Here is a 19,033-nt window from a genome sequence, read left to right on the forward strand (position 1 = left end):
AGGTTGACCCCGATGGCTGACCTCCGCCTGCGCTGTGCGAGTGAGCGTGTGTGTACGTGTGTCTCTCTGGGCTGATGTTTAGCCTGCAGTCTACACGCCTCCTGTGCTGGGTGGGGGTTAGCTACGGGGTCAGCGTCTGAATACTTCTGACTCAGGGTTACAATTATTGGCTAACCTAAGGGTGTGCGTGTTAGTCTGTTTGTGAGGGTGACATTGTGATTGTGTTCCTTCATGTCCATTTGTGTTTTGCATATTAGATACAAAAACAAGGGACGTGCAGAACGTTGCGGAGTGGGGCTGTGCTCTGTGTGCTTCTGTGTAAAGGTTTCTGCTGACGTTTCATTCCACCCCAGTGGAGGCGTTTTCTCTTTGCATGAATAAAAGCATGCATATGTGCATGTATTTATGAGCATGTGTGTCTTTATGAAGGGATACATGGAAAAGGTCAACTCAAACCCAACCAAAAAAAAAAAAAAAAACTTAATCACAATTTATTTTCCAGTAAATATATCTAAACATCCTTAAAACAGAGTTACACAAAATTGTGTATAATAATAAATACATATGTGACCCTGGACCACAAATCCAGTCTTAAGTCGCTGGGGTATATTTGTAGCAATAGCAGTAGCCCCTCACTGCAGAACAAAAGATCCAGGGGGCGGGGTTGGATCCACATCCAGAGGGTGGAGATTGGTAGGTTTAGGGGTGGAGATGGGTAGGTTTAGGGATGGGGATGGGTGGGTTTAGGGATCAGGGGGTGGAGACGGGTAGGTTTAGATAAATGTAAGGTGGGAGGAGTTGGATCTATATCCAACCACACCCCCTGGATCTTGTGTTCTGCAGTGAGGACCATCTCAGCAATAGCCAAAAATACATTGTATGGGTCAAAATTATCCATTTTTATTTTATGCCAAAAATCATTAGGATATTAAGTAAAGATCGTGTTCCGTGAAGATATTTTGTAAATTTCGTACCGTAAATATATCAAGACTTAATTTTTAATTAATAATATGTTTTGCTAAGAACTTCATTTGGACAACTTTAAAGGCGATTTTCTCAATATTTAGATTTTTTTGCACCCTCAGATTCCAGATTTTCAAATAGTTGTATCTCAGCCAAATATTGTCCGACCCTAACAAACCATACATCAATGGAAAGTTTATTTATTCAGATTTCAGATTATGTATAAATCTCAATTTCGAAAAAATTGACACTTAAGACTGGTTTTGTGGTCCAGGGTCACATATAATATATATATATTAGTGGTGGGCCGTTATCGGCGTTAACGTGCTGCATTAACGTGAGACTCTTATCGGGCGATAAAAAAAATATCGCCGTTAATCTATTCTCAAAGTTGGGTTGGGAGCTGGGTCTACGCAAGCTATGATGACTTTCACCTTGATATTTTAGCGCGGATGTATACCTAGCCGAATTGCACGGTAGGGGGCGAGAACGCTTCGAACCTGTGTGTATGCGTGCTAACATGGATGCAGTTATGAAGCCGCCGGGTTTGCTTCAGGGAAAATTTATTTTTAAGAAGCTTCCCAATGGAAATCAGCAAGTCATTTCTGTCTCTACGTTACATGGTCGCGCTCTCTGTATCGCGCGCACAGCGGAGTTCCACCCCGGTTCGCACACACACACACACACACACACACACACACAAACAAACGTAAGCGCACACACAAGTGAGCACACTCCCACTCCTATTTGTAAATATTAAGCCGCAAAACGTCTATTTAAATATGACTTCTGCGTGTCTCTGTGTTAATGTATGGCGCAGACGCACGGGTTTGTTCACTACTCATACAGAAGACTGCGTGAAGCTTGCGGCGATATTAACGTCTGTCGTCTCACTAAATGAGGACATAAATACATGAACAACATCTCCAGAACTGCTCTGAGAGTCACTTCATGAGCATTCGAGCGTTTCATTTGAGAAAAACTATCCTCACGGCAACCTGTCAAAATAAAAGTTCGGTTTCACTTGAAGACATTGGGCAGAACGTAATAGACTACTACTACTAAAACTATTAAAACCTTATCTTTAAGGAATAATCATACAATGTCTTCAATGTTATTATCAATATTAAATTCTTGATGACTGCTAGTTGTTTACTTATCTACTTGACAGAATTCAAATGAGCCATTTTAATCTAGATTAATTCCAAGATTACAGTGAGATTAATCTAGATTAAAAAAATTAATCTATGCCCACCACTAATATATATATATATATATATATATATATATATAAAACTAAACAATTTAAAAACAAACTATAAGCAATTTATATTATAGTTTAAAAACTAAATATAATATAGATTTCTTTATTTATTATTTGTACATCTGTGCATGTTTATGAGCGTGTGTCTTTATGAAAGTGTAGCATTACACAGATAAAAAAGGTCAACTTAAAAATCTTAATCAGTATTTTATTTTCCAGTAAAAATATCTAAGCAGCCTTATTCTCATAATATAATAAAAAAAAATTCTCATCACATTATATATAGAAGCAATTACAGGTAATTATATGATTGATACATTTTTTTAAATTAAATAATATAAATTTATGCAACCTTATAAAATTTGCATACATGCATCAAGTTTGCGAAGATATATATACACATTCAAAATGGAAAGTACTCCTTTTTGCATTCTTTACAAATATAGTATGTTAATTCCACACATTTTCTTTAAAGTACGTTTGCATTTTCCATGAAAAACAAAAAAACTAAAACATGCTTTTTGAGTATGGTAGTATTTTAGTACCATTGTACTTATCAATCTGTATATCAATACATTTTGTATAGGTGGTTTCAAAAGGAAATTTTAGTTTCACATTACAAGCTACAATTTGAAACAAACCTGATGTATGAATCTTAAAATCAAAGCTCTGACTTCCTCGTTGTGTTCTTGGTATGGATTTCAGAGGAGGAGATCAGCTGAAGGCAGCCCAGTGTGTAAGCATGCCCTTCACAATAGTGCTGTGGCACACACCTCACCCAGGGTGCCTGATCCACACTCGCACTGAATAAATTATGTAAGCAGCTTAACAATCCTCATTCTCACCTCAAGGCACACATACATACATACACTAGTGTTGCCACAGCCTCGGCTGGGCTCTGTTTTCACACCTCTTTTGAGCATCTGAACATGCAGAATGTTTACACTGCTGCTAACACGCACAAATAACCCAGGCTGCACTGCATCCCTGAATCCTGCACCACCAAACCATGTCTGAAATGGTCAAGGTCTGGTCAACACAATTCCATTCAAAACCGAATGTTATGTAGTAACAGTTTAGAGATGCTCTAGATTTTTTTAATAGCTGAACTTTAAATGATCGCTCCATCTTTGGTATTGTAAAAATGCCCTTTAGTTTTCTTTTTCCCAGTGAATTAAATCCTGTCACATTGTGTGTGTTTTTGCTTTTTTATTGAAGGTTTTGTGTTTTGTATTGCCCCTTGTTTCCACCCTTGAACTTAATAAACAGAACTGCTCTCACACTAAAAGCTACAAACTACATCTGTTGAGATCTATTATTAATAGATGTTCCAGATGTTCTGTGTAGTTTTGAGGTTAAAGGGACAGTCCAAAAAAAATAAATAAAATCACACTCAACTTCAATATGATTTTTTTTTTTTTTTTGTACCACAGACCTTCTCTATTTCTACATACTGTAACAAAATGATGCATGTGCTATATTCAAAGTCTTACTATAGCTTTGTGTGATTGTATGACTTCATAAGATTGCGGGGCAAAAGTCATATGGACACAACACTGAGACAGAGGCAGTGGAATGGAGGGAAAAACACAAGACATTCAGACGTGTTTTTTAAAGGGATAGTTCACCCAAAATGAAAATTCTGTCATTATTTACTCACACTCATGTCGTTCCAAACCCGTAAGACCTTTGTTCTTCTTCAGAACACAAATGAAGATATTTTTGATGAAATCCAAGAGCTTTCTGACCCTGCATAGACAGCAACACAACTGACACGGTCAAGTAAAGACATTGTTAAAATAGAATTAATAATAGTAATTAATGACAGAATTTTCATTTTTGGGTGAACTATCCCTTTAATAGATGAATTTACTTTAACTTCAGTGCCACAGAATGCATTTGCAAGACATGTGCAAAAAAAAAACTGCAATACGCGAGCACAGCAGTCAAAAACATCCATCTAGCACGTTTACAAACCAATGGAAGAGTAGTGCAGTGGAATGGAAATCATTCTGTGTCAACGGCCCCTTATAGTACTTTTATGGTGCCTTTTTGTCATTTTTGGAGCTTGACAGCCCCTGGTCACCATTCACTTTTATTGTATGGTAAGGAGCAGATGCTGAACCTCTTCGTTTTTATTCGCAAGACAGAAAGTTATGCAGGTTTGGAACTACATTGAGAAAGTAAATGCTTTTTGGGTGAACTATCTTTTTAAGAAGATTCCTAGTCATAAACTCAGTATTACAGCTGCCTTTTAATCCTGAGCCGAGTATCATTTTCACTTCGTGAGCCTTAAAACCTGTCTATCTTTCGCAGCCCAAGTTCTATGAAATTAATGCAGCTGTACCGTAGGTCAATACAGGTCTTTGATCTCTGTGCTGACTTAAGCTCCATCCCTTCCATATGCCATCCCCCCAAACAACCCTTCCTCATCTCTTCCAATCCGCTCTGCGCTGATACAGTTGTAAAGGGTAACCTTGGAGACAAGGGCTAATCATCCATCCCATAACTACCCTTTCAATCTTCCCCCAGCAGCCCCTGGCCCACTTTTCCCTTCCCGTTAAATGACAGTATGTTTCAGTTTCAGTATATCTACTGGCTTATCGGTAATTTTCCAATGATCAAGCCTCGCATCCTGTCCTCTCTTTCTGGTGTGTCATCATCTCTTTCCCCCTCTCTCCCCTTTGTTTGTCCTGTAGAAGGACGTTTGTTTTCCTGTGGGGAAGAGGAAAATCGACGCTGAAAGATGAGTTATTGATTGCAAAGCAGGGTGCATGAGTGAGTGAGCGAAGCAAAGAAAGACAGGATGATAGTCGGAGAGTGAGTACAATGACACATCAACAGCATAACAACAGTCTTATGTCAGATTGCACAAATCCATGCACACACTCTAACGAAATATTATTAATAGTGCCTTTCAGCACTAATGGTGACATAACAAGCAGTCTGTGCATATGCTGCCTACGGCTCGACTGAAAAGTCTCGCAAAATATGTGCGAGACAGCTAAATATACAGGTCTCCAGGTTCACACCTCTGTCAGACAAAAGATCATTTGAGGCGATGAGAAGATAGAGCCTGTTTTGATATCTGATTTTAATATGCATCTTTAAAGACAACAACACGTTCTTGCTTCCAAGTAAGCTGCAATTAGGACGTGGAGAAACATGGAGCAAAAAAGAATTAAAAACACTCCACTGCAGAAATGACAGAACATCAGGTTACATCACAAATGTCACCACGGTCACTGTTGCTATCGGAGATATGCTGTTTCCATGGCACTGAGGGGCTTGAGGATCTGTGTGCTCAGAGTTCAAAATAATTTTTCTGGGTATAGGCGTACAGCAATGCAGGGCGCGCGATGAAAACATACTGTTCCTACTGACTCCGTATACAGTACATGTGTCAAGCACGTCGCAGTCTGACGAAGGCAGCACTGTGTCTTAGTTGTGCGTGCGTTTACACACGCTCACATGCACATGGATCGTTTCAAAATCAATGCTGTTCACACTCAAGATAGCAGAGCGTAGTGCATGTAGCTGACTCCATTGCAGGTTGGCTGGGCATTAATTCACACATGAAAAATAAATGCATTACAAATGGAACCTTCATGCTCGGCTTTAATGCACTACTGTCTTTATATTTCAAGAATAATTTAGCCAAAAAAGACTATTCTGTCATCGCTTGCTCCAGTACATGAAACAATGATTCCAGCAGCAGTTTAGTGGATAAGCCTATAAGCATATCTTTCTTTGGTTTACAATTTAAAAGCATTGGATCTGTAAGATATTAATAAAATTAAGTATAGTTTTAAAAATGTATTAATAACAATAATATTACCGTAATATGATTCCAGAAGTAAAAACTTTTTCACCCGATTTTCTCCAAAAATTCATTTTCTCCACAGGAAAAGTGACTTTTAACAATAACTTAATGAAAACCTTTAAAGACTGGCCAGTTTTGAGTTCCATTGGTGTTAATCTGTGGTTTATGCTTTTGTTGGAGCTATCTGTTCACGTTATTTTGGTGTATTTTAAAATAATCAGTGTGAATTTGTGGAGAAAAACTGCATTAGCCACGATGCTGTGAAAATCCCACCAGAGAGTCAGAATGATGCAATCAAGTCTGTTACCCTAAATACTTTTTATTTACTTAAATATTTTTGGGTTTGCACCCTCATGTTGTTCCAAACCTGTATGAGTGTCTTTCTTCTGTTGAGCACAAAAGAATATATTTTAAAGAATGTGGGTAACCAAACAGTTTCTGGTAGCCATTGACTTCCATAGCAATGAAAAACAAAACAAAACAAAAACTATGGAAGTCAGTGGCTACCAGCAACAGATTCCTTTGTGTTTGACAGAAAAAAGAAATTCATATACAAAATATATTTGTATGAATATGTATGATTATAAAATAATGTTTCTTTGGATTGTAGTTCTTTCCCTCACTGAAGCTGTTAAGTACACAGTTACCTTTTTTGTCCAATTTTAAATGATTTCAAATACTTTTGATTACTACTGTTTCAAATTATTTGATTTGTGTCGCATAGGAGGATTCCTACCAAATATTGATGAATACTTATTTATATAGTAGTAGTAATAACTTACGTATTTATTTATTTAGATTTGACAGGGTATCCTTTTTCCCCATGAAACACCAATAGATTCATTATCAGTTTTTATTGTTTTATTACAAAAATACATACATTAAATCAGGGTTTTTTGACCTTTTTTATACTAAACAGAAATTAAACCGCTAGACTGCATCATTTTTCCAAAAAATCTAGTCACTCTTTTCAGACTGCAGATTTCAATTTGAAATAGTTATTCTAAAAAATAGTCCATATGACTTGTGCACGATATTGCACATCCTCTAAAGTAATGATAGTTTTGATTGACAAACAAAACTGAATTCCCCAGTCCTACCGATTGAATGCATGAGACATTTTAAAGTCAGCATGAAACGGAAGTTCTAATAAGGTGTGTTCGACTTTAAGCGGCGCGGCGCTGCGCAGATCGATCGGTGTGTGATATCAAAGTACCGCGAGAGCGAATCGGAAGCATGCGGCAACGTCTGCTCTCTTACCCACCTTTAACATGAATCAAATTAACATGTTTTCCAAGCCAATAATAAAATGTTAAACCTATGATAATGGTTTTAAAAAGCACATGGCGCCATAGTTTCAAAACCGAGACCAGAACACCAGAGCACCCAAACCGGAAAAGGTGGATAGCTCTCACGATACTTTGATGTCATACACATATCGTTCTGCGCAGCGCTGCTTCAAGTTATAACGTAAATTCTGAGTAAAACAGCTTCTCAAACAAGAAAAAAATGCAGGGCAGGACTTGATTTTTGTCCATTGGGAATTGATTGGATCATTAATGCTTGCTACTGGTGCGGCTGTCATGTGAGTGACAGGTTGTCCTGCCCTCGCTCCAGTAAACACGTCATCACAGAAGACAAGTCGTTGGAAGAGGGAGGGGAAGTTACTTAAAACAGAAAAAAGAAAGAAAATATGATGTGCACCGAAAAAAAGATTTATAAATAAATACTGCAATATTCCATTTAAAAAAACTGAAATTGTCAATTTTGATTTCATGGTGCCTTTAATTTCTCGGAAAACCTATCCATTTAAAAGGCCATTTCAACAGGCTTCAGAAGGTGATAACAAGCTGTGTTCAATTAAATTAGTGATATCAAAGCATATCTATTTATGGATTAAACCAAGAAAAGCCTTTAGGATGAGACACACGCTGTGAGGCGGAAGAAGATGAATTCTGCATGTAAATGCAGGTGATTGTGCCAACACACACACACACACACACACACTCACCTGTTGATGCCAGCTACCTGAGCTGGTTTACCGGCAGGGTAATTTACTCATTCTGGTCCTGAGCGTCACACACACACACACACACACACATCCATAGGTGGGGCATAAACTCAATCAGGCTGAGATGAAGTCTGCTGGACTTGCGGCGGGATTCTAATGAAACTGCATTATTTATAGAGCGATCTGACAGGGATGCCTCGGCCATTACACCCATAATGGCTCTTTTGGATATTGATGAATACTTGTCTATATTTGTATTCACGTGGGGAACCAATGTCACATCTCCCCGGTTACCCTGGATACCGGCGTCGGCTAAATGACCCAACAATAATACAGATAACAATGGCAGCACTGTTTAAAGAGAGAGTTTTGAGTCCACGGGAAAGGAGAGCAAGACAAACAGCACCGGTGAGGGTGAGGGAGAGGAGGAGGAGGAGGAGGAGGAGTAAATACACAATTGGTGATCAGTGAAGTAGCATTAGCATTGTTCACACATCCCCGGCCTCATCTCTCCTTCTCCCCTCCTCCTCTCTCGGCCTCTCTTCCTTTCTTGCTGCAGCGTTGCCATGGCGACCGAGAAATGTGGGAATACCTCTGTCCTTCAGAGAGAGGGAGCAAGAGGGAACGCGAGAGATGCAAATAAAAGCGGTAAGACAAACGGTCCGAAGAGCAGCTGAAGTTGTGGCTTCTGTAAAATGCACAGAAAGTCTGACATTTTGAGGAGAGTCATCAGTTTGACTCACGTTGGACACATTTCCTGAGCCCCAAACCTTTCCACCTTTTTCCCAACAAGCCTACTGCGTTTTAATTTATGGGAGGCACTTCCGGTTTGGGGAAGTTCCACTCAAAAAGACTGCAACAAATCATTTCAAATCATAAGATTGTGCTACAAATAATCCTTATCCGTCATTTGGACTGAATGAGCTGTAGCCTAAATTTTGATTCATTTTCTATTTTCAGAAGTCAGGAGAATAACGTTACGTTTGGTAGCTATATTAATGTGACATAACAATATCTGTAGAATCAGCGCGCTGCATTATTTTCCTCCTGATTATTTTCATGTTTCCTTTGTATTCCGCTGTAAGTAAATGAAAAAGACAACATATGTGACCCTGGACCCCAAAACCAGACATTAGGGTCAATTATTTTAAAATATGAATAAATAAGCTTTCCATTGATATATGGTTTGTTATGATAGGACAATATTTGGCGGAGATATAACTATTTAAATATCTGGAATATCAGGGTGCAAAAAAATCGAAATATTGAGAAAATCACTTTTCAAAATTGTCCAAACGAAGTTCTTAGCAATGCATATTATTACTCAAAAATTACGTTTTGATATATTTACGGTAGGAAATTTACAAAATATCTGCATGGAACATGATCTTTACTTAATATCCTAATGATTTTTGGCATAAAAGAAAAATCTATAATTTTGACCCATAGAATGTATTGTTGGCTATTGCTACAAATGTGACTTAAGACTGGTTTTGTGGTCTAGGGTCACATATACTGTGCATTTGTGGTCTGCTCTCCTGATTTAATTTTTATTTTTTTTCACATGGAAGATGTAAAATGTAATTGTTACGAAATATAGGCCTAGACATATATTACTATAATGATATTTAACACATCCACAATATTGCTGCAGATAGAAGGAGGATCTTTAGGAGTTATTCATGGTATGTTGAAAGTAATTTGTTAATGCTTTTACACTTTTAAATTTCCTTGTAATGATCGATGGTGAGTAAAATAATTTCACCTCATTGTACTTGATTTTTGAAAATGCTCATTGCGTAGGAAAAGTGTTTATCTCTCTCCTTCACATTTCTCACACTACCTCCTTATGCTATGGCGAGGCTGTCGTTACTATGACGACAGGCGGCCTAAAATAGTTAGCTCTCACCCCCTGCTTTCTCTGTGGCGCTGTTTTCTTCTCTTACCTCCCAGCACACATCCCCACCCCGCCAAACCTCCGCGCCGTACTGCTCACTTTACTGTGGGACGCAATCCGGAGGGGCGCTTTCTTTCTCTCTCACTTTACCTTTCTCCTCCCTTCATCGCCGCTCTCGCTGCAAAGATTGCATTCAGATTCATTTTATTGGCAGCTTGTGTTTCCATGGCAACATCTTGAAACCATGGCAACTATTTGAACCGAGCCAAACGCTCTTTCAAAACTGCTGCATTCATTCCCCCCCTCTCTCTTTCTGAGCGTCTAGTCAGCCAGTGAATGCGTGTGCATGCGACTGTGGGTATAAATGAGCATGCGACTTGTTAGCATGTGTGAACTTGAGTATGCCTACAAACACATGCGTGTAGATTCCACAGGTGCTACAGCTGCTTCCCATGCGAACATATGCATGATCAAAGAGGGATTTGACTGAATATCATCAGGTGGGAAATGTACAGTCATCCCACTGGATGTCGAACAACAACATATGGCAGATTGTACAGGTCAGAGTAGAAATATGGTTTATATCGTTTACTGTTTAAAAAAAAAAAGATCAAGAAATTTCTAGGCTGCATGGCACAGCAGAATGTGGACATCTGAAGTTCCCACCCTGCTGAAAAAAAAACTGGTCATAGCTGGTCTAAAATGGGCGTAGTTGGATTAAATTGGTCAAGCTGGTGTTCAGCTGGTTGGTCCGCTGGTCTCCCAGACTGACCAGCTAAAGTGATCAAAACTGTTCTAAAATCAATGTACAAATTAGCCAAGTCCTAGCTGGAGGACCAGCCAAAACCAGCCAACTGACTGGTTTCAGCTGTGTTTTTCAGCAGGGCATGTTTGGATGTAATCATTAAATGATCCAGGTTCATTTGAAGCTTAAACAGTTGCCAGGTTAAAGGTATAACATTTACCAGGACAATCAATACGATGAACAAGCAATCAATAATGTATTCATTTTTTACATGAATATACTTTTTATAATAATAATAATAATAATAATAATTCCTTACATTTATATAGCGCTTTTCTGGGCACTCAAAGCGCTTTACATAGAAGGGGGAATCTCCTCAACCACCACCAGTGTGCAGCATCCACCTGGATGATGCGACGGCAGCCATATTGCACCAGAACGCCCACCACACACCAGCTTATTGATGGAGAGGAGACAATCAGTGTATGGGGATTGTTAGGAGGCCATGATGATGGACAGAGGCCAATGGGCGAATTTGGCCAGGATGGCCAAATTAATTAAATTAATAAAATGTTATTAATTTTATGCCAAATTAATAAAATTTGGTTTTAGTAAAACCAAGTCACATCACAATAATTAAATAAATACATACATAATCAAAAACAGCAACTACAATGATATAGTAACACGAACATTTTTATAATGAGGTGCATTAGTGCTCATCCACTTTTTCTCTAGCGCTGGTTCTGGAAGTATTTTTTATTTATTTATTTTTAAATTCATTTTTCCCTTAGGGATTTTTAAAAGTTTTTGTTAAAGCTTTGGTTCATGGCTTTAACAAAAACTTTTAAAAATCCCTAAGGAAAAAATCAACCAGCTACAAGGTGAATCACAACATTAAACTTTAGTGAGGAAAAGAACTGCAATCCCAAGACGCGTATATGACATAATCGAATTGAAAACGACAGTGAAATATAAAACTATTCATTTAAAGTTGTCGATTCTATAGAAACAATATATTTTAAGTTTATTGCATATAAATATGTAGTAAATATGCATACAAATATTTAAGCATTTTGAAAGTGTAGGTAAACTGGCTCGTTGTTTGTGCACTTTTGGTGTGATTTACTGGATGCAAATTCATGGGATTTTTGCACAGTATCATGGGTAATGTAGACTTTTTAACACTTAAAAAAAAGTTTAAATAATGTCAACAGTTCAGTCTTTAAAGGTTTATAAGTTAAAAATCCATTTCCTTATGGAAAAAATGAATGACGTTTTACTTACAGAACCTGACTGTTGCACTGTTACTAATAGTCACCTACTTTTTAAGTCACAAATTACACCACAGATGTAATTAAGTTCTCAGGCATTGTTTTTTTTTTCAAAGCCTTCCTGAAGAGGCAGTTCCTGTGTTTGCGATCACTTCATCAATTCTTGTCCCAATGTCTCAAAAGGCTGCAGTATGTGTACAACACGACTAGCGTCACATCTCATCTCACAGACTACACATCTCATGCATGTAGTCTAAAAGTTCTGCTTGTTTCAGCTCAGTCCAGCTGACTAGATATAAATCTAGTGTATCTGGAGAGATGAGAGGAACAGTAATGACCTTTCCACCTCTCTACTAATTAACATGTATGAACTCTTGCTCTACAGCATTAATGATTAAGCATGAAGGTATACTTGCTCTCACTGTCCCAGAGCAGCAGGATAATGGATGGGGAACAAGAATCTCCCAAGAGCTATGTTTTGTTCTAGGACAATTACACAACAGTTTTTCAGCTAACTAAATTTGTGTTTTATAACTTCAAATATGATGAAATGAAGTGCACAGCTTAGTAAATATCTCACTGAGTAATGAAGTGAAAAGTTGATTTGTGAATCTTGTCTTTTGTTAATAGGATCACACCACTAATGGACTGCAGAGAAGATTCAGTCAAGATAAGCAGCTATATTTATTACTTAATGTAATAAAAATTGCAAATTTAAATTTCTTTTGATCTACTCTGGCATCCTCACATTGCATTACCTCAGTGGATACTAGTGTTCAGGGTGCTGAATGTTATATACATTTGTGTAAGTTGTAAGTTGTTTAATACATTTCCAAATAAGAAATAATCCAAATGAAGTAACAGATTAAAAAATTTGGTTAGATCTAAATCAATCAAGCGTTAAGGAAAACCAAATCTGTGTAACAGATGTTAACCAAGGTTTTCTCAAACTTAAATATTTTTATGTTTGAGAAGATTTTAGGTATCCATTTAAATGGATTTAACATTTTTGAAATGATCAATTCTCTTTAAATTATTAAAAAGTTTTAATGCTTGTTTGAGCTATCTCTGGTCTTTTAAATCATGTTGTATTTTATAGGTCTCATAACAGATCCTCGGCATAAAGAAGTGTAGTTAATTTATTATAATATGGCTATTTTGAACAGTGGTGAAGTAAATGATGTAGTGCCAAATTTATATATGCATATACACATTCCAACGTCCCAAAGCTTACCAGCTGCATATAAACCCAACCAAAAAAGTCACAAAGTAGAAAAGTTTTTTGGGGTATATCACTTTTGTGGTTTAATTCAACTATGATACCTGGCTGAGGGTCTCCACAAAAATTTGAATCTACACATTTTTTATCAATGCATTGATGGAAGTGCAACCGACAACTCTTCTGACATGTAACAACACATATGCGTTTAAGTGAGTGAACTGCTGTAACCAAAATAGACTCACAGCTGTAGTTGGTAACCAATCATGAGCTTTAAAACAGCCATGAGAAATTGAATGAGTGGAAAGATGCAAATGCTTCTCTAACACACTGCCAGCATTTACAGCACATTGCACATTTACAAATGGCCCATAAGAGCTGAAGAAATGTATTGCTCAGTGTAACGTGCTGAGATCAGTCAATGTTTGATCAAGAAAGCCAGCAGTGTTTACTAGGACAAAAGTGACCCAGAGAGACGCCCATAAAGGATGTTAACTTGATGTTCTCTTTTCCGGAGGTGGGGGACTTAATTTACATGACTGTGATTCGCTGACCATATTGCACACGAAACTGTAAAGCATCTAGAAATCTTTAATCTGAATTTGGAGTCTGTCTGGAAACAAACTCATATTTACAGGTACCAGGCTGAGTGCTTTTGAAGATAAACTAAATCAGCAGATTTGCAGAATTGTCATCAAATATGTTAAAGTTTTATATACTTCTACCACGTCAAGTAAGTTTTCAGCTATAAATGTACTCTGGAAGCAAGAGTAAGTTTCCTCTTAAATATGTATAATTCATTATTCAGAAAGTTCATAATTCCTGGAGGAAAATAAATAAGTAATTTTAAACTCCACTAATTGCTGTTTGGTAACTTAACTTCACATGACTCTTAGGGCACTCGACTTGCATGATGTGACCGTGAGCCACTGACTTGACTTGTCTTGTTTGATTGATTGATTGTGTTCACTGCAGACCTAAGCACTTGAAACCTGGTTGTGACTTGCATATGAGCGACTTACTCCCACCTCTGCTGTTTTCCCACTGTGCCTGTGAGTGTGGATCTAAATTGGGTCCTGAATCCCAGCATGATGCCGGCTGAAAATGAGGATGTGTTTGCCTGTATGTACTGTGAGATTCTTCTCAGAGACACTTAAAAGTTTTCTTTTGTCTCAAAACTGAGATAGCAGAAGTTGTCTTATATGATTTCTCTGTTAAGACCAAGTCAATGGTTAAAAGGGTCATATGATGTTGCTAAAAAGAACATTATTTGGTGTAATGCAATGTGTTTACACGGTTCGAAGTTCAAAAAACACATTATTTTCCACATACTGTACATTATTGTTGCTCCTCTATGCCCCGCCTTTCTGAAACGCACCGATTTTTGCAAAGGTCATTGTTCTGAGAACCGAGGTGTGCTCTGATTGGCCAGCTATCCAGTGCGTTGTGATTGGCCGAATACCTCAAGCGTGTGACGGAAATGTTACGTCTCTTACCATGTTGTGATGCCGTGTCCAGACGCGACTAGACAAAAACAATAAAACCCACTACAAACGAGGCATTTGTTGCATTCAGTGAGGACATAATTACTGATTATAATGACTCATACGGTCTTTTTACACTTTGCGCCGCACCACGTAAACATAACATCATGTCTGCATTTGTGATCGTAGAAACACCAAACAAGCACTACTCTACACTGCTCAAAACTCGCGTTTGAATAGTCAGTAGCAAATTCTTTAAATATCAAAACGTACTTACAGGCTGTGAGTCAGAAGCTCCAGACTGTCCTTGCTACGTTGGAATTACCCCACTTTATAGTGTTCACAGCCGTTCATAGTGTTCACATTGTAGGCTACTCTCTCCCAGGTTCAGGAAACAGTCCTCTGTAAAATGCGCTGCACACACTCTAATGTTTGCGTTGAACTGTTCTGGAACAGTGTTGTAAATATAACTTAACCACTTATTTCTAGTTGTGTACTCATTTGGAAGCCCAAACAAAGTACTTTCGCTTTCACAACGAAACACAGCGTCTCCACGACATGGCGGCGGCAACAACAGTGAGAATAAAAGTTACGCCTTCTTTCCTCGCGTGTATGTTTGGGCGGTGTTATGCAAATCTTCCCACACCGTGACGTAGACGTGTGGGGTGTGTTTGAATGAGCCGTTTTAAGAAGGCGTGGCAGAGTCTTAACTTTTATAAAAAAATATCTCTTTGGGTTTGAGACTTTAATCTTTGCAACTTTACAGATCATATATATGCACAAACAGCTTGTAACACTCCAAAGACAAATGAAAACATGAAATGCATCATATGACCCCTTTAACATTGGCTTCTTAAGGAAATAGAGATGTAGACAATCCTCAGTGCATAAACTTTAACTTTTAGGTTGTATAATTTGATCTTTTTTAAAATGTTTTATTATTAATTACAAGGGTATAGCATAAATTAGATGTCAAGTCACTTGTCTGTTTCCTACAATTGTACAAAATAAACAGTTCTGGGGTCCCAGGGATGTCAATGGATACCCATCAACAGCATATTTTCCCAGCACACCTCTCTGTCTTAAGGCTTCCTGTGTATTGTCTTTGTTCCCTTCCATTTTCATCCAGAAATAAAAGGCTTTTTTCCTTTTCTCCCACAGCCACTAAACTGTAATTAGCGTAATTCTTTTAATTAAAAGACCTCAGAGCCTTTTTAGACAGTCTGTGATAGCAGATGAGCCCACACACCTACAGCAGAAGTGTCACTGACAATTAGCCAAACAGGGCAAAACCATGCAGTCTCCACATTTGACTGTGTTCACACGGATATGATGAAGCATTTACACGGCAGGCTGGCGAAGCGTTTTCAGTAGGCAGATAAAAATGACAGCCATGCTCTACGTCAAATTTCAGACGTCTGTAAGTTTAAAGTAACATTTCATGTACGCCAATAACCTCAAGTAGTCGGTCTCTAGAAATGAAATGATGAATGTACTGATGTTATGAGATACGGTTAGCTCATTATACTGGTCATGAGTCAAAGTCAAAACCCTGCCATCTTAATGAAGAGAACAGTAGAGAAAATACACCACCACCACCAGCACCCATTAAATAAGTGGGAAAATGTGTATTTCTGCGTGTCCATCTCACTTTCATGGTAATTTGTGGGCTAAAAGCCTGTTCACACCAAGGTCGGCAACTACAACGATAACTATAAGGAAAAATATAGTTCTAGGAATCATTCAAAATTTAAAAGAATCCACACTGCAGTTATAATGATAACGGCACAGAGAAACAATATCATTGGAATCACTTTTATTCCAGCTAACAATTAAAATATTTACAGTCAGAATCCATTCTGCTTTAAAGAGTTCATCTGTAGTTGCTAATAGAGTGATCTTTATAGTCATCTTCAAAGTTCTTGTTGTGTACAGGTCTTAATTCGTACGTTTTTCATAAAATCTATGCTCCACTGAAGTTTAGGTTTAGGGGTTGGCCTTAACCTTGCTTTAATCCTCTTTCTGTACAAATCACATCATATGAATCCATATTCATATTTGGCCAAGGCCTATTGGGTAAGACCGTTAAGCACAGTTTTGTACTTGCAAATGCAAGAATATCCTCGTGTGTGTGACTGTTTGCCATAAATGAGGTTATGAGGTGGATAATGTTACAGAGTTTCACTCCTCTGCCTTCCCAAGTTTCTATACTGTAATTACATGCATGAAAATCTCCCTCTGTTCTCACTCTCATGGAATTCATGCATAATTACTTGCATAATTATAGTTCTCTCCATTCTGCCGTTATGGTTTTGTCTTGCTCACCGTAGCACTCTCTCTCTGGTTCGCTCGGATCCAGAAGCATATCGTAGGACGCTGTATCGCAGCGCTTATCGAGCGGCTTACAGTGCCTCTCCTGAGCTGTCGAAATGGAGTATGTGAGAGGCCCTGCTGAGAAAAGGTGGCGCACACTCCCTGCCTGTACGCTTCAGACGAGTGTTTGTGTGAGTCCTTGTGCTCTGGAGTTAAGAGAGCTTGGTAAGAGAGACACAAGGATGTCAACTTTACCCATTTAATTTTTATGGAGACAATGCGAATGTGACGTCCCAGCAGGTACAATTAGCAAGACTGCTTAGCAACAGAATGTCACTGATGAGGGAGTAAAGGAACATGGGAAGATAAAGTGGAGCGTTGATGGGAGCATGACAGCTGGATGTAAGGTCTTATTTAGAAATGTCTGTAGGAGTTTATTTGGTTATAGCCTACTTTGAGGACAAATTCTCAAAAAGTAGAACATTTTCTTATGGGCTTAGGACTTGAATAAGTGTATGGTACAAGCTCATTTAGCTAAATAAGGGGACACAATATCCTAACATAAAGTCCAAAAATGCAAAAATGTTTCTGGGTCACTAAGTAAGTAAATAAATAAATAAAAATATTTTAGTAGGCTATAAAAGATGTGTGGGTCAGGGTTTGCATAGCCTATTGTGGGGAGCAGCCAAGAGAAATTACTTAATAAACACTGCATAATGTCTTAATGGAAATCTAAAAATGCAAAAAGATTTGAGTGAGGGTTTGGCAGAAGGGTTAGCCAACTTGGCCCTATAGAAAATAGCATATATAAACAATACAATTCAAGTTACATGTGCATTTGCTCTTAAATTGTTGTCCCTCACAAAAACACTGAACGCTCCACGTTTACATTTTGATTTAGGCCTACCTCGTTTTACAGTAATACAGTAGATTTTATTATACATTCTCAACAAAGAAAAAGGGATGTAAGTGAACTTTTAGTGAAAGTAACTTAAATCCTGTAAGGTCAGCATATTACTAATTTATATGGGTTAGAATGTAAGTAAGGGTTAAATTTAACTTCATTACAGCTGTAATCATGTGAATATCCTGAAGCTATTGTTGAGTAAGTTAGGTGCGCTATCTGCTGGTCAGTTCGAGAAGCTTTTGTTTGTTTCCGCTCTTCAACAGTTCAGTTGTTAGTTCACAAACTGACACATTCAGCGGTCTCCGCTTCACGCCTCGTATAATAACGTATGTGGTATTTACTTTAAAAAAAAATACATTTCATGTCTTTATGTTGCTAAAATAACTATTTTCTGATTTCTCAAACCCACCTTCTGTCGCACGGATCAGGGACTCGGCAGCACCGTCCTGGAGCGAGCGCACCCCGGGGCTCGGGCCGCCGCTTCTCCCAGCGGAGCTGCGCTGGTGTGTTTGTTTTACCGGTGTGTAAATTAGCCGTAATTCATTTGCTCAGTAATGACGTGGGAGAGAGCTAATTGGGGCAGTGTTGATGGGTGCGTAAATGAGTCTCTAGTGTGATATGCTAATGAGACCCTGATTCTCTAACTCTCCCTGATCAGCTAGCAGACATAGGGGATGAACGATATAATTTTGTTCACAAACATACAAACAAACGTCTATGGCGGCTTTCACTTTAAGTTTAGGCTACTATTAAAACAACACATTTTTTATTTTTCATGTGCTTTTATTTCAAGCTATTTAACTTGACATACCGTCAGAGAAAAAAATATTATACTTGCCCGATTATACAGTACCGGAATTACCATATTACCATAGTATTTTTTTTAAAGTACTGAGTAAATAACATGGTAAATGAGTAGGCTACGGAGTACAATGGCATTATCTGGTAGCACCACAGTACTTTTTGTAAAGAGTCAAAAGTAAAAACGCGAGAGACAGCATAATGACAATTTCTAAATCAATAATTCTATTTTTTATTGCTTTGCTGACACTCATGATGCCGTCTGACAGCCATCTTTAGGGTATCTTCATGTTCACTTCTTTGCCGCCTCCTTTTCTGTTATAACTTAAGAA

The 19,033-nt window shown here is 38.1% G+C and overlaps 2 protein-coding genes across 13 annotated transcripts in view; one reads left to right on the forward strand and one right to left on the reverse strand.

The window, feature by feature from the left end:
• The window catches only part of lrrc4ba (leucine rich repeat containing 4Ba), a 71,841-nt gene that overhangs the window by 45,969 nt on the left and 6,839 nt on the right, over positions 1-19,033 (forward strand). For 8 of the 12 annotated variants that reach the window (XR_009269917.1, XR_009269924.1, XR_009269914.1 and 5 more), the window contains one exon: positions 12,608-18,420. The exons of 1 other annotated variant lie outside the window; for it this stretch is intronic. The gene's annotated coding sequence lies outside the window, so the exon portion shown is untranslated. Of the gene's footprint in view, positions 1-2,932; positions 2,967-4,926; positions 5,048-12,607; positions 18,421-19,033 lie in introns of those variants that run through there. 3 more of the 12 variants (XR_009269916.1, XR_009269918.1, XR_009269925.1) reach the window with 3 other exon arrangements.
• mybpc2a (myosin binding protein Ca) overlaps positions 18,904-19,033 on the reverse strand; it is a 31,160-nt gene continuing 31,030 nt past the window's right edge. The window contains exon 29 of the mRNA XM_058769166.1: positions 18,904-19,025. Coding sequence (XP_058625149.1) covers positions 18,994-19,025 — 32 coding nt within the window. The 3' untranslated portion in view covers positions 18,904-18,993. The remainder of the gene's footprint in view (positions 19,026-19,033) is intronic.

Source organism: Onychostoma macrolepis, chromosome 03 (genome assembly GCF_012432095.1).
Source record: "Onychostoma macrolepis isolate SWU-2019 chromosome 03, ASM1243209v1, whole genome shotgun sequence".
NCBI lineage: Eukaryota > Metazoa > Chordata > Actinopteri > Cypriniformes > Cyprinidae > Onychostoma > Onychostoma macrolepis.